General features: G+C 35.5%; 1 protein-coding gene across 1 annotated transcript; it reads left to right on the forward strand.

Annotated features, from left to right (window-relative positions):
• Window positions 1–11,979: 11,979 nt before the first annotated feature.
• On the forward strand, window positions 11,980–13,688 carry LOC149145597 (putative aspartyl protease At4g16563). The gene has a single exon (XM_089449688.1). It carries the CDS (start codon window positions 12,020–12,022, stop codon window positions 13,403–13,405), a length of 1,386 nt encoding a protein of 461 aa, XP_089305814.1. The 5' UTR covers window positions 11,980–12,019; the 3' UTR covers window positions 13,406–13,688.
• Window positions 13,689–14,359: the final 671 nt, after the last annotated feature.

Below are 14,359 nucleotides of genomic sequence, written 5' to 3' on the forward strand. Positions count from 1 at the left end.
AGAATTCCTCTCTTGCAGCCACAACTTATTTCACTAAGTGTGTCTCGACCGAGAGATCCATGGATGCAGAGGTGGACAGATATTATGGCTAGGCATGGTGCCCATTCTTCGATCGTATTTACCCCTACATTCTTTGAATGGTTCAATCGACAGGAGATGAATTTCGCATAATATCCATATTCAGGAATGGATTTCTGTGGCGATCTAGAATTACCACTACCAGTTGGAGCAATGTGGGGTGATATTGGTAAATTGTTTGATTAATTTTTTAAAGTTTTTGCATTTTTTGTGTTTTTGATTAATTCCAAGGCTAAATAAAATCAATTTTTATGTGTACAAATATCGGACCTATTCAACCTGTGGAGGACCCACGAGATGTAGCTAGACCAGCACAAAGACCTATAGGGAGAGCGGTTCTCCGAGACTTGGATTTGGCCGAGACTATGGATGAATTGCAATATCTCATAGAGGGATTAACCCCAGGTATTCCGTATATCTGGATCGAGGAGCTACCTATGCGACTATAGCACCACACCATCGATGTACCGGGTCATTGGACGAGACTCTTGCGTATGATAGCACAAGTAGTGACCTGCTATCATGAGCAACACTAGTCTACTTAGATGTTTTTTCTACATACATTTTAGTTTTGGGTCAGATGACCAATTTTTGTCTTGGAAACAAACTTTTTGTAAATTTTTTTTACAACTATCTATTTTACTTTCAGGGTTTTACTATGGTTGAGTGATGCAATCCTATTCAACTGATGATGCCAATCGAAAATATTTACTTTACATATGTTGCAAATGACTATTTAACACATAATTTGCTAAAGAGTTAGTTAATGTGTTTAGATTTTTGGAAATATGTTGATATTGAATAAACTCAAAATACCTTTCCAAAATATGAACTCTAAGGAACATACGATAAATTGCCGGGTTTCGGATAGTATAAATGCCAGTAATTTGTAGTACAACGAGCTGTGAGTCCAGCCTAATGATAATTCATCGAATACCAACTGAAATGGCATCAGAGAGAAGTTCAATCAACACACTATACTCAGCGATATTGTTTGTCGATCGACCAATGCAAATCCCTCTAAAACTCATTAACTCACCGCTTGGAGTGAAAATGGCCCATGCTGCAGAAGATAGGTTCTGCATACTACGACTAGCACCATCGGCATAACCAACAAATTCTTCCAAAAAGTTCGCATTTGCAACAAATGCAAAGTGGATTACTTAGCAAAATAAACCCTAAAAGAAACACACTCACACATGCAATCCAAGAATATTTACATGAATTTTACCATTCTTAATTAAGCATAGTAACATTTTAAATACAACCCATTTCTAGGCTTAGACAATGGAATTTCATCATAATCTACTAACTCGTAGGTACCTTTCGTCAAAACACGTTTAACAATATAAGGGACCATCCAAAGTGGTTCAAATTTTCCTGCTACAATTTTATCAGAGTCCTGATTGTAAAGCAAGACCATCTCACCTTCTGAGAAGACACGAGGCTTGAAATTTTGATCATATTGCGCCTTTATCCATTTCTTGTGTGTTTCGTTAGCCAATGCGGCATCGCGACAAGTTTCATCCAGAAGGATTAATTCCAAGAAACGTGCCTCTTCTTCAGAAGTATCAGGTAGCAGGTCAATTGCGAGCTTGAGTGACGAAATTTCACATTGAATTGGAAAGACTGCTTCCAAACCATACACCAACTAGAAGGGTGTGAATCCAGTAGCATTTCTTACCGAGGTCTGATATGCCCACAAAGCCGAGTACAGGATTAAATGCCAATTTCATTTATGAAATCCAATAATTCGTTGCAGCATGCTCTTAAGGACCTTGTTGATAGCCTCAACTTGTCCATTAGCTTGCGGATAATATGGAGTAGAACCATCATGTGATTGCGAAAATGCAACCCATGATCTGTAACTATGGCCTGTGGTACACCAAACCTAGCAACTACGTGGTTGAAGAAAAATAATGTAGCCATTTCGCCACTGTTGTTTAATGTAGGCATCGCCTCGACCCATTTAGTAAAATAGTCAACAACGACTCTAATATACCCATGCCTCCCGGCCGAGGTGGGGTTACATGTCATAAATTCTATGCCCCATTTAGCGAAAGGTCCAACAGCGACTACTGGATTCAAAGGTGCAGGTGGTAATCTAGTTTTACGATCAAATATTTGACATGCATGACAACTTTTGATGACAATTATGCAATCTTTGAATATGGTTGGCCAAAAGTAACCAGCACGGAGAATTCTCTGTGCTGTTGCATATTCGGATAAATTTCCACCACAAGCACCTGAATGACATTCATTCATAGCTTTCTCAACTTCCTCATGAGTGAGGCACCTACATAAAATCGTATTGATACTACGGCGATAAAGTGCGTCACCAACAATCAGATAATTTTTGGCTTGGTATTGGATATGTCACTGTTGAGAGCGAGAGGTATCGGACCGGAAAGCTTGGGTCTGGAGATAGATCAGTATATCCCCATACCATGGATCACTTGACGAAATGAGAAACAGAGATTCATTCAAGATTGATGTTTCTGATGTTGAACTAAAAGGAGGCTGTTGATACTGTGGCTGCCAAAGTTGTTGGGATAATGGTTGTGAAGTCTGATATTGCCCCCTAATGCCAATTTGACTAGGCCGAGGATAAACTAAACCAATAGCAACTTGAGTCACTCTAGATAATGGCACACTAACTTGAGGTAATTGTACCCTGGAAACAAGCGGTTGTTGTATAACAGCCTGAGAAGTTTGAGTTTGCTGACTCGAAACTTGTGGTTGCGAGGTAGCAGAACTAACTTGTGCAGGTTGAGATACAACCGGTTGAGCTTGTATCTGTGGTTCAATAGTCACGACAGGTACATTCGAAATAATTGGCTCAGTTTGCATGGGTTGTGTTGGGTACATAAGCCTTGGTTATAGTGGCATAGTTGGCTGCCACTGACAGACTCTCATTTCAGGTTGACTTGAATACAACAGGACATAACCATAGGGTTGTCCTCCTTGATAGGGAGGATGCAGTGAATAGGCATATTGCTGACCATATGGTGGCATTCCAGTGTTAAGAGGATATACAGGTCTTTTTTCACCAAATTGCCCAGTTTGATACTGGTATTGGTAAGTAGGATCAAGTTGTTGTCCTTAATAAAAAGAACCAGGTAAAATTCCTGATGATGACATGGGTGATGACCATGGCAAAGAAGAAACCCCTGAGTGGATTCCAGACATAGACTGGTAACCACCCCGGACGGACGGTTGTCCATATAAATGTGACTCGGGTGTGGTAGAAAACATCGAGGAAGTAGCAGCAAAGGATTCTGCCACAGCTACATCAGATGAAGCAGTCTGGGATGTTTGTGGTTGTTCTGCCATGGTTAACTGACCCAAAAGTTGACCTAATGACTCAAGTGGTATTTCAGAGGCAGCAGTAAAACTTGGAACAGTAGAATGAGGAGGATATTGAGAATAAAGAAACAAACCAGGTCCAAAATGATGTGGAGTCTCGGGGGTAGAATCTTCCTCAACTTCTTCCTCTACAACAATTAATCCAGGTGGAAGGATTTCACTATCAGGTCTGAAATAGACTTCTGGTGTTAAAGATGAAGTTTCAGGAACTACAGATGACTGAGGTATTTCAGTAAAAACTTCGGAATGTTCAAGGTCAAAGTCCAGATGTTCTGGTAAAAGAACTTCAGTTTCAAGGGAAGGTTCGTGAACAACTTTTGGTTTGGAAATTTCTTCGGTTTCAACTGCTATAGGTTCTGGATCAAATTCCAATTGAACTGGTTCAAGTTCTAAAGTAATTTTTGGTTGATTAACTTCAAGTTGCGGTTCAACTTCAGTTACTTGTTCACTTGTTTCCATTATAGTGGCCTCAGGTAGTTGAGTAACTTCTTCTTATGTAATAGATGTTCCAGAAATGGTTGGAGTAACTGGAGGCTCAGTACTAGCCGTGATAGGTGGCTCTAGTAATTCAGATGAAGTACTAGAAACTCTTGATGTACCAGACTCAGTTTGACGAGTCCGCCTTGACCGAATAGGAGTCGCTTCCGGTGGCAAGGGTGGTTTGCTCGTAACTCTCCTCGAACGACGGAGTGGAGGTTGATTTTCTTCCAGAATTGCTGATGGTTTCTATCAACCTAAACTCAACTAAGGAATAAGGATGTTATTTGTGGTCAATTAATTTTTACAACACTAAAACACAACTTTGCTTTTTCATTTTTAAAGAGTCGAGAAAAAACAAAATATGACTCTAGTCGCTTTCGATGTTTAATGATCTTGAATGGACAAGTGCTCAGATGATTCTTTTCTTTTAAGGAGTCGAAAAGGAATGAAAGTGACTGCTCTAGAGATTCTAGACAAAAAGGATTACCAGGCTAATCGCAAAACTACAATATACACCTTGGTGATAAATGAAACAGAAATTACCAAGGATAACGTATGGCAATCAATCTTCCCGAATGCTGTGATGCATTGCGATCGGTAAGGCGGCAGACTCGACTTCCTAGGGATAAAGGATTTCAACCTATTGGGTCCTCCCACTATATACACGACGATACAGGGAGCACAAGTCCGTACTAGCACTTATCAAATTAGAGAGGAGGAATCAACCAACCTTAATGAAGATGACAACCACTAGGTTTAAAGACATTGGAACACGTCTCTAGCCTAGACCTCTAGATGTTTTCGTTAAGTTCCAATGCATTATTAGATTAATTGATGTAAATTTTAGGTTGATCTTGCTTAAAATTTGCCTTTGAGGGTTCACCACGAGATTTTTTTCGAAATTCCTAAGAATGCAACTAAAATGAGAAGCACTCTTTCCATTTATTTTCAGCAATGAAAATCCTAGATATAAGGGATAGAGCATACAAGTACTTTTTGAAAAAAAACAAAGAACACAAACTAATGCAATTCCCTAAACCATTCCTTTTGAACACACAAACTCAAACTCTAAAATGAAAATTGCATGTATTTCTTTTCCTTTTCAGTTTCTCTTAATGTGAATGATGCAATAAGAAAAACTAACGCACAAATGATTTAGAATTCTTTTCATAAAAAATGTCAACTTATGAAAATTTCTTTTAAAGGGAAAGGAAGACTGTACTACACTTTCAACTTTAAATAAATGAAGATTTTCGATACTTTAAATGAAAATACAAATCAAATGCACAAATAGATCAATCGATTATTTTTGAAGGAAGACTTTACGACACTTCATTTTACGAAGAAAACAATGAATTGACGACACTTTTCTATCGACAAAACAATCGATCAAAAATATCTTTCGACGATGGATTGCAAATGATAAACAAATACATAAAAAACATCCAACAATCCAATCTAAATTGGGTCGAATAAGGAAATAACAGACTGGTTTCAGAGACAAAATTTCATTTACATTCAACAAGCAATTCAAACTTCTAAAAATTGACAAACGTTTTCAGTTCCTAGATGGGAAAACTGATCCTAAAAGGATCAGCGTAGGCAATAGTTAGAGACAGTTCGATGAATCGCACTGTATCTAAGCAGGAGGTGCACTGCAGGGCACTATGTCAGTCACATAAGTGCGTTGGTTACTGAAGGCAACTTTATGCTTGAATTTGACTCAATTTTTAGTGAATTTAGACTTGAATTCAATAAATGATAGAAGGTATAGTATGTCAAAGTGCTTTAAGAGACCGATAAGCTACTACAAGGGATAGGATCATCCCCAGTGGAGTCGCCAATTTGTTTTGGGCAAATTTAGTGTTTCTACAAACGCCTAACCCTCTAGACCTAGTAGTTAGTCTAGAAACAACAGTCAAAGTAATTCGCTTCTTTTCCTATAATTAATAGATAAGAGGAGGAAAATAAACCAACTTGTAACTTTGCTTGCTTCCTCTCTCCTTTGATTGATTATGTCACTTCTTTCCGTACTTAACTCGCTTGGAAAGTACCTGTACACAAGTCGAGACATAAACCCATCAAAGCATACAATAAAGATCTGCTAATTAGACATATCATAGAATTCAGAATACGATATACACCATACAAACACATGAATGGAAAAAGCTTTGAATTCTTTATTGATAAAAGGAAAGATTACAACCCATGAATGTTCATGATTGATTTAGTGTCTTCCTTCTAGTTTTGATCCCTTCTCTCCTCATGAAGCAACAATTCGACATCATTACAATACTCTTACTAATCTCATTCAAACAACATTTCCTTAGCTCAAGAATTCCAACCTAGACCAACCTTGAAATGCTTGGTCAAATTATAGCTGAATGGAGGAGGTTAAGCCATTAATGACCTTCATGAATGCTCTTCCAAATTTGGGAAGTGGTTCCATGGAGGAAGGGATAATGGATTGAGTTTCATTCATCCTCTTCCTCATCCAAATGCGAGCTCAATCAACCTGGAAACTTCCAGAAGTATCCATTGGATGAGGAATCCAATGGATTCATTTAAAAAATTCGATGAATCTTGCTCAGCGCAGGTGAAACAAAGGCCAAGTGTGTTGTAGTGCACCTAGTCAGTGAAGTTCCTACATTGCAATGCAGCCTGATAGAAGGCTACCTGTGCTGATCTCCTTAGGGGCACTTTTTGGATGAATGGTGTCATGGAAACTCTTAGGAAGCAAGCATGATGTAGGTTTACCTCATTAGGGAATGAAAACAACTGAATTAGGGATTGATGGACCCTAATAATATGGATTTGGAAGTCAGGATTGATGTGCCCAAATTGACCTGTAACAGGTATGCACTTCTAATTTTAGACGTGAAAATGAAATTTGTTTCTCTTCCTCTATCTAGTGAACACTAAAATAAACCTCTAACTACTACAACTAGTGATTTAAATTGAAATCAATCTCACATTGATATGTATTGATGTCAACCTTCAATTCCATCTTGAACAAGGATTGTGAATGGTTCATGGTACTTGAATTAGGTTGTTCCTCTCTCAGTTCTTTCTTAGGTTCCCTCTCTAGTTCCTCCCGATCCCGTAATCTCCCCTCTGATTTGACCTCTACATTTGAACCTCCATATTCTCCAAATAGACTAATATTATTGGTCAAGGGAGCCACGAGGAGGCTCATATTATGGTTTATATATATGGCTTGTGCTTCCAACTATACAAACCACCCCTTTGTAGGATCTTGAGGGTTATTAATAGATTCATCGACCATGACTTGGGCTTTATGTATTTTAGCTTAATCAATCTAGATCCCCCACAAATCTCCACAATGTACACAAAGAAACTTACTTTAATACCAATATGATCTATAAACTGGCATGAATATTCCATTGGAAAACTTATCACAATATATCTACAAAAATATATTTGAAAATACAAAACCTACACCATGACGGTTAATTTACATGTAGATTTATGGATTCCTTAATTCCTGTGTTATATTTATGCATGCAATAGGTAAAATATGGAAAATAGAGAACAAAAAAATAGAATTCAGAAACTACAATCAACACAAGATATGTTATAAGAAACCCTTATGGGAGAAAACATAGCTAGAAGGTTTAGGTTTCTCTGTTGTCTCTTTCTCTAAATGGAAATGGATGTGAGCACAAAGGAGTGAGACCTGTGTCTAAAGGGATTGTACAACATAGAAAGCCTCTTAGTTTTCTCTCTTTATATCCACTCTTAGCCACTTTGCTCATATATGGAACAAAATGCACTCAAATAGAATGGAACTCCTTTTCCTCCTAGTGGCCCAATTTTACCACATCTTGATAGCTAACTAGGGGTTAAATTTGACCCATTCAACCCTTAATATGACTTACAACTTGATGCTCATAAATTCTTCTTCATAGTTCCCAAGTGACTAGCCGTTATTCTATGAGTAACAGGGGATGATGTGGTAGATCCTCTTGAATTATGGTGGTCAATTTTGATAGGTCAACTTCTAGAGGCATAGCTTTCTCATATAAGCTCTTACTGAGGAAATTCATGCATTGTTGCAAAAGTACCAATGTGTAGATTATGGAATCTAGGTCCATATATAGGTAAATAGCACAAAAATTGCTCATTTAAGGCCTCAAAATGGCTCCTCAATTTTTTTACCCACAATTTTCCAAATTCATACCATTAGAAAAAATGGCCATGTAAGTTGAGTCCTCAAAATTTTCCACTCTAAGAGCATCAATATGGATGACAGATAATATATTGATCTAATTGGATTGAAGAAGTTTGGGGGGGGGGGGGGGGGGGGGGGGTTACCAAGAGAGAGTGGAGGGGGCATAGGTAAGGGGAGAGAGAGAGACGAGTATAGGAGGGATGTAAGGACAAAGAGAAAAATGGTTGAGATAGAGAAACAAATGGAGAAAGAGGGAGACAAAGAGTGTGTGTGTGTCAAATAGAGAGGGGGAGAGAGAAAGTGATGGGGAAAGGAAGAGAGAGATATAAAGAGGGATAGGGAGAGGGGGAGAAATAGGAAGTGATAGGAAAAGGAGAAGGGAGAGAGTGGGGGGGGGTAGGGGAAAGGGGACAAAGATATAAATGGGAAAAACAAAAGGTGGAGAGGTAGAAAGGGGTAGAGAGATAAGGGTTCTTAGGAAATGTGAGAGACATAAGGATAATCGAGGAAGACATAACAAGGAGGGTAGAGAGAGAGCGAGAGAGAGAGAGAGAGAGAGAGGAAAAGATAGAGAGGGGAAAGGAATAGGGAAAGTGGGGGAGACATAGAAAAACAGATAGGGAGAGGGGGAGGACATAAAAAGGGTGGAGGGGCCTTTGTGCATGATAGAAAGAGAGAGAGGAGGGAGATATATGATGCGAGAGAGAGAGAGACAAGGGGTGAGAGAAAGAGCAGGGGGTTAGGGAAAATAGGGAGAGAGAGGGGGCCACAAAGAGAGTTGAGAAGGAAGGTAAGAGACCGAGATAAAAATATGCGCACACTATTAAACCATGTAAAGATTCTTGCATTACTAAATTATGTGATGGACAAGGTGGCCACTTCCGTTTTAGGTTTGGATTGATAAACCCCTTTTTTTAATATGTATAAACCAAAACACATCCATTTTTACAACTTCCTCATTTTCAACCATGTTTCTGTATGTGCTCACACATTCATTGCCAATGAAACTACACACACTATATATCTATCTACAGATTCTCTCTCTCTCTCTCTCAAATTTTGATATAAAAAATATAGCTCTTTTATTTCCACTATAACATTTGATCCATTGACTTATTTTAAAATTAAAAATATTATGATTTTTGCATGTAGATTCTCACTGTTAAGAACATGATGTTGAAAGATTTTGGAGCACTTGTGACCTATTGAGATGTTAGGGTGAACACTTCACCCATATTTGGGGACAATAAGCTAACATAATGGAACGAAGAGCGCTAGAACAAGGAAAAAAAAATGAAAAAAATGAATATGACTATTAGAGAGTGAAAAGAAATTATAATTGTTGAATATTATTATGATTAATAGTTGAATGGCAAAATTTTAGTCAAATTAACTAAGAATTAAAACTATTATACATAAAAATAAAATAATAATAATAATAATAATAATATAATGGTGAATTTAAATTACGGCTAAAATTAAATATTTTATTTTTAATTTAGGATATTAAATTGTTTAAGATGGGGAAGTTTGATTAGAAAATGGATAATGTTGATAATGAGATCCTCATAGCAAGGCTTAATGGTTGACATTATCATTTAAAGCTTATCTATATTTATTAATCTGCAAAAATATCAAAGCAACATTAAAAATTATGGAAAACAAAATTCCTATAACATTACAACTGTATAAACTTGTTTTAAAAAATTTCATGATTTATATACTAAAGACATGGCCTAACATAAACATATACATTATATTTAAAAAAATAATAATATTTAAAAATTATTTTGGGGCAACACAGATGTTAACCATTTAACCAAAATAATCTTAAATGCACTTTATAAAAAGGTTTTGTCAAGTTTTGTCAAATGTAGACGATCACCTTCATTTGTCAAATATAGACGATCACCTAATGTTTATAATGTTAGAAAACAAGAGGTATTATAGTATTTTGGATTTTATTGGTCGAATTATATCACTTCATGCTCAACTTTGATAACAGGTGGTGTTATCTTCACGGTCCTTTAGAATTATGATATAGCATTTATATACTTTATTACGATGTTATTAAGAATGTAGTTTAATTATTTTACATTTTAGGTTTTTATATATAATTTAATGATTTTTGTTTAAAATGTTATATGGATTTGTTGAAATTAAAAATTCAAATAATGTAATTTATAATTTGTATAATTTAAATGTTTTAAAATTTTGATATTTTTTTTTGGATTAATTACATTATCAGTTTTTGGACGGACATTTCGAATCATCTAATGTGGTTTTTTAACAATACTAAATTTATTTATAAATTCAAACTACAATTTAAACAAACAATTTTATTTTAAATAAAAATTTCATCAACAAATTCCAAAAAAATAAAATAAAATATTTTTAATCATTTTTAAAGCTAGGCATCTATAATTAATCTATATATATAGCATGAGACAAGTTAGGAGTTAGTTATAAAAAAAAGACAAGATACAAAAACATGAGATAGATAGAGTTTCTTAGGCTATTAAGTTGAAAATTAAATTTATTTTAAATTACAAATTTATCTATTACTATATTATAAAATAAAATATTAGAAAAAAATTATATTTTTAATATTTACTTATATTAACTAATTTATTTTCAAAAATTAGAAATCAAATAATATTTCAAATATCAGAAAAAACAAATCTATCTTTGATATTGATTCATATTAACTAAACTTATTTTCATATTAAAAAATAAAATTATATAAAAAAATATTTAATTAAAAGCAATTAAATAATTTATTTATTTTTAAATTAATTAGAAGTAAAATATAACTATACAACTATCTACAATGTTTTCTTTTCGAATGATTTCTTTTATCATACAGACATTGAAAACTAGAAATATTGTAATGATAAATGACAAACCCCTCACCATCTTGGATTCTCCTATACAACTGCACACCACTTCTTTTGGATCTCATAATGAAAGATGGAAGGAAATCATTAACTAATTGACTGTTTTTTCATGCTATATTTAAAGGTATAAAACTTTAACCATACTCAATAAGAAATTTATATAACATTATACGAATAATTTTTTTGGGAGAAGTAAATAGAAAAATTGCTACCATAACCTTAGAAAATTATAAAATGTCCTCCCATGATCATCCGAATAATGGTAATCCTATACAGGATGTTTATTGGGTAACAAGGAACCAATGGTATGTGAGGTTTAAATGGTAATTAATAAAATTTTAGTCTAATCAATTTATAAATTAGTAAATTTATAAATTAGTTTATAAAATAATAGATTTTTTTTTTAAGATTATGATAAATTTTAGTAGAGATTTTTGAAAATCTAAATTATAATTGTTAAATTTTAATATTTTGGATATCCAGAATTTTTAATAATAATAAATCTATTTTCAATATTCAAATTTTTGAAATTTCTTTTAACGCATTCTAATCCAAAAAAAACTGCCATCCAAAATAATTTGTAGAGTCAGTAGACAACGCCATTGAGAAATCTGAAGTGATATGAAGCTGGCTGGTTGGGTGAGAAACCAATGACAATGTACGTGGCTTAGTGGATGGATGAGGGAACAATGATGGTACTTCCCACTCAACCTGTAACATAGATATGCTTTGCACCATTTTTTACATTATTCTCAGCTGTGAAGTTCTAGAACTGTCGGAAGCTTTATAAAATGAGATCTGGTAGCACCTGCTCATTTAAAAGTCAACTGTCTAAGACATTGGTTAATGGTACCTTATGATTGTTATTTGTGTCTGTCACGCGTGGTTGAATCAAATCATCCTGCCCAACAAACTATTACCAGCAAAACATGATTACTGAATGTTGCTATTATTATTCAGTGTTGTCACTGCCCACTCCCAGAATTCATTGTTTGCAGGCAACATCATGGCATGCAAGCTCAAGCTGATCTTCTGGCTACTCTCTCTCTCACTGCAACTCTCTGCAATATCGTCCAGAAAAGAGAACGATGGTCACAATGGAATAGTGATGACTCTTTATCACAAGGCAAGCGAAGAAACATTTTTGCCAGGGGATGACCAAGCATACCAGTGGCTCAACAAGATGGTGCGGGCCACCAAGTATCGTGCTTCGGCTCTGAAGCGAGGGCTGCATATGAACTCTGTGACGGGGGAGGGTTCTCTGTACGGTCGTAGTGACGTGGTCGAGTACTACATCAAATTGTCAGTGGGCACTCCTGCACAAGATATATCGGTTGTCATGGACACGGGCAGTGATGTGGTCTGGTTACCCTGCACCACAAATTATACATGTAATAACTGCCCTAAATACAGTGCGGTTTTCCTTCCAAGAAATTCATCGTCTGCTGTTCTTGTAAAGTGCGCAGATCCAAAGTGCAAAGACCTCTGTCAAAACAAGGGCTGCGCCGGAAGTATCCAGAACTGTCCAGAGTATCAGCTTCAGTATGGCACAGGAACTGCTCGTGGGCGTCTACTGAGTGAGACCTTGACTTTGCCATTGGAAGACGGAGGAACCCTAGAAGTAAAAGACTTCGGAGTCGGATGTTCAGTGGTTTCATCTATCATTGCTGGCATTGCAGGATTTGGCAGAGGAGCACTGTCTATGCCTTCCCAGCTCAGTCCCCTTATTAGCGATAGATTTGCGTATTGTCTTCAGAGCCACTGGTTATTTGACAACAAGAACAAGAGCAGCAGGATGATGCTGGGTGACAATGCAGTCCCCAAGGATATATCTCTGAATTATACTCCCTTTCTAATAAATTCCAGAGCACCTTCATTTCCATACAACATATACTATTACATTGGTCTCAGAGGTATCAGTGTTGGCGGAAAGAGCTTGAAGCTGCCCTCTAACGTATTAAGATTTGACACCAGAGGGAATGGTGGAACCATAATAGATTCCGGCGCTTCTGTCACTCTTTTTCCCAATGCAATCTATAACCAGATTGTAGGCGAGTTTACTTCTCAGATTGGATATAGAAGAGCCCGGGAAATTGAATCCATAACTGGCTCTGGATTGTGTTACAACGTCTCTGGTGTGGAGAATATTGACTTCCCTGAGTTTGCATTCCATTTCAAGGGTGGCTCAGACATGGTGCTGCCTTATGAGAATACTTTCCATTGGGTTTCTCAGACATACTGTCTGGCAATGGTCAACAGCAGTGTTTTGGAAGTGGATATTGGACCTGCTGTGCTCCTTGGAAACTATCAGCAGCAGAACTTTTATATATTATATGACAGAGAGAAGAATCGTTTGGGCTTCACTCGCAAGACCTGCAAAGCATTCGGCTGATGCTTCGATCACTCCATTGATAACGTCTATGAATTATGAATTTCATTGAACCGTTCATGGTTTAAGCATTATCGCCATAATAGGTATAGAACAATTATAGCTAAATTATTTCCATGGAAATAGTAATTTTGTCTCTTACTCCCAGACAGCCCAGCTTTCCTTTCAGGTGATAAAAGAAAAACTACATATCAATCTCTGCAGGTAGTTGTGTTCTCCATCAGCCATTCTGCAGGCTTGATTTACAACCTGAGTTTGCATCTCCCCAGTTGTCCAGATTAAATTTTATTGGGTATTTAAGAAGTTTCTATTTAGTAAATCTGTGTTATGGAATCTACTTTCATGCGATATCAAAATCTGTTTGTTAAATCCCTTTCCAATATATTTTTAATAAAAGTGACTCTCTGTTTTACTAAATACTTTTCAGTAATTAAAAACTCTTTACTTCACATTTTTCATTACCTACAATATATTACTTATATTTCTCATAATTATAAAACTTCTTTTATAAATAAATAAGGAAAAATATTCTTAAATAATATGAAATTCTCATATTATAAATAAAAGTAAAATATTCTTAAAATATATGAAATCTTTATATTATAATTAAAATTATTATTTTTTAAATATTATAAATAAAAGTATTTTAATTATAACAAATTCCATTTTTATCTCTATAGATTAAATATCCAAAATTATCCCATAATCCACATAAAAAAACTAATCGCTTAAACAGATAAGATCCATACTTATTCATTTATTTGTTGGTATTTTTGAGTTTGTAAATTTAATTGGAAAAAAAAATGTTAAAAAACAGTAAAAGCACTTGATAAACACAGACCAATAATATACTTAGTAAAACCTTAGACATGTCAAGGAAATTTTTATGGAGAGAGGGATTGGAATAATTAATTTTTATGGGAAAAGGGATTAGAATAATTTTATTAATCAATGACT

This window comes from Pinus tabuliformis, chromosome X, assembly GCF_031772625.1.
Source record: "Pinus tabuliformis cultivar Carrire ecotype Pingquan chromosome X, CPIR1, whole genome shotgun sequence".
Lineage (NCBI taxonomy): Eukaryota > Viridiplantae > Streptophyta > Pinopsida > Pinales > Pinaceae > Pinus > Pinus tabuliformis.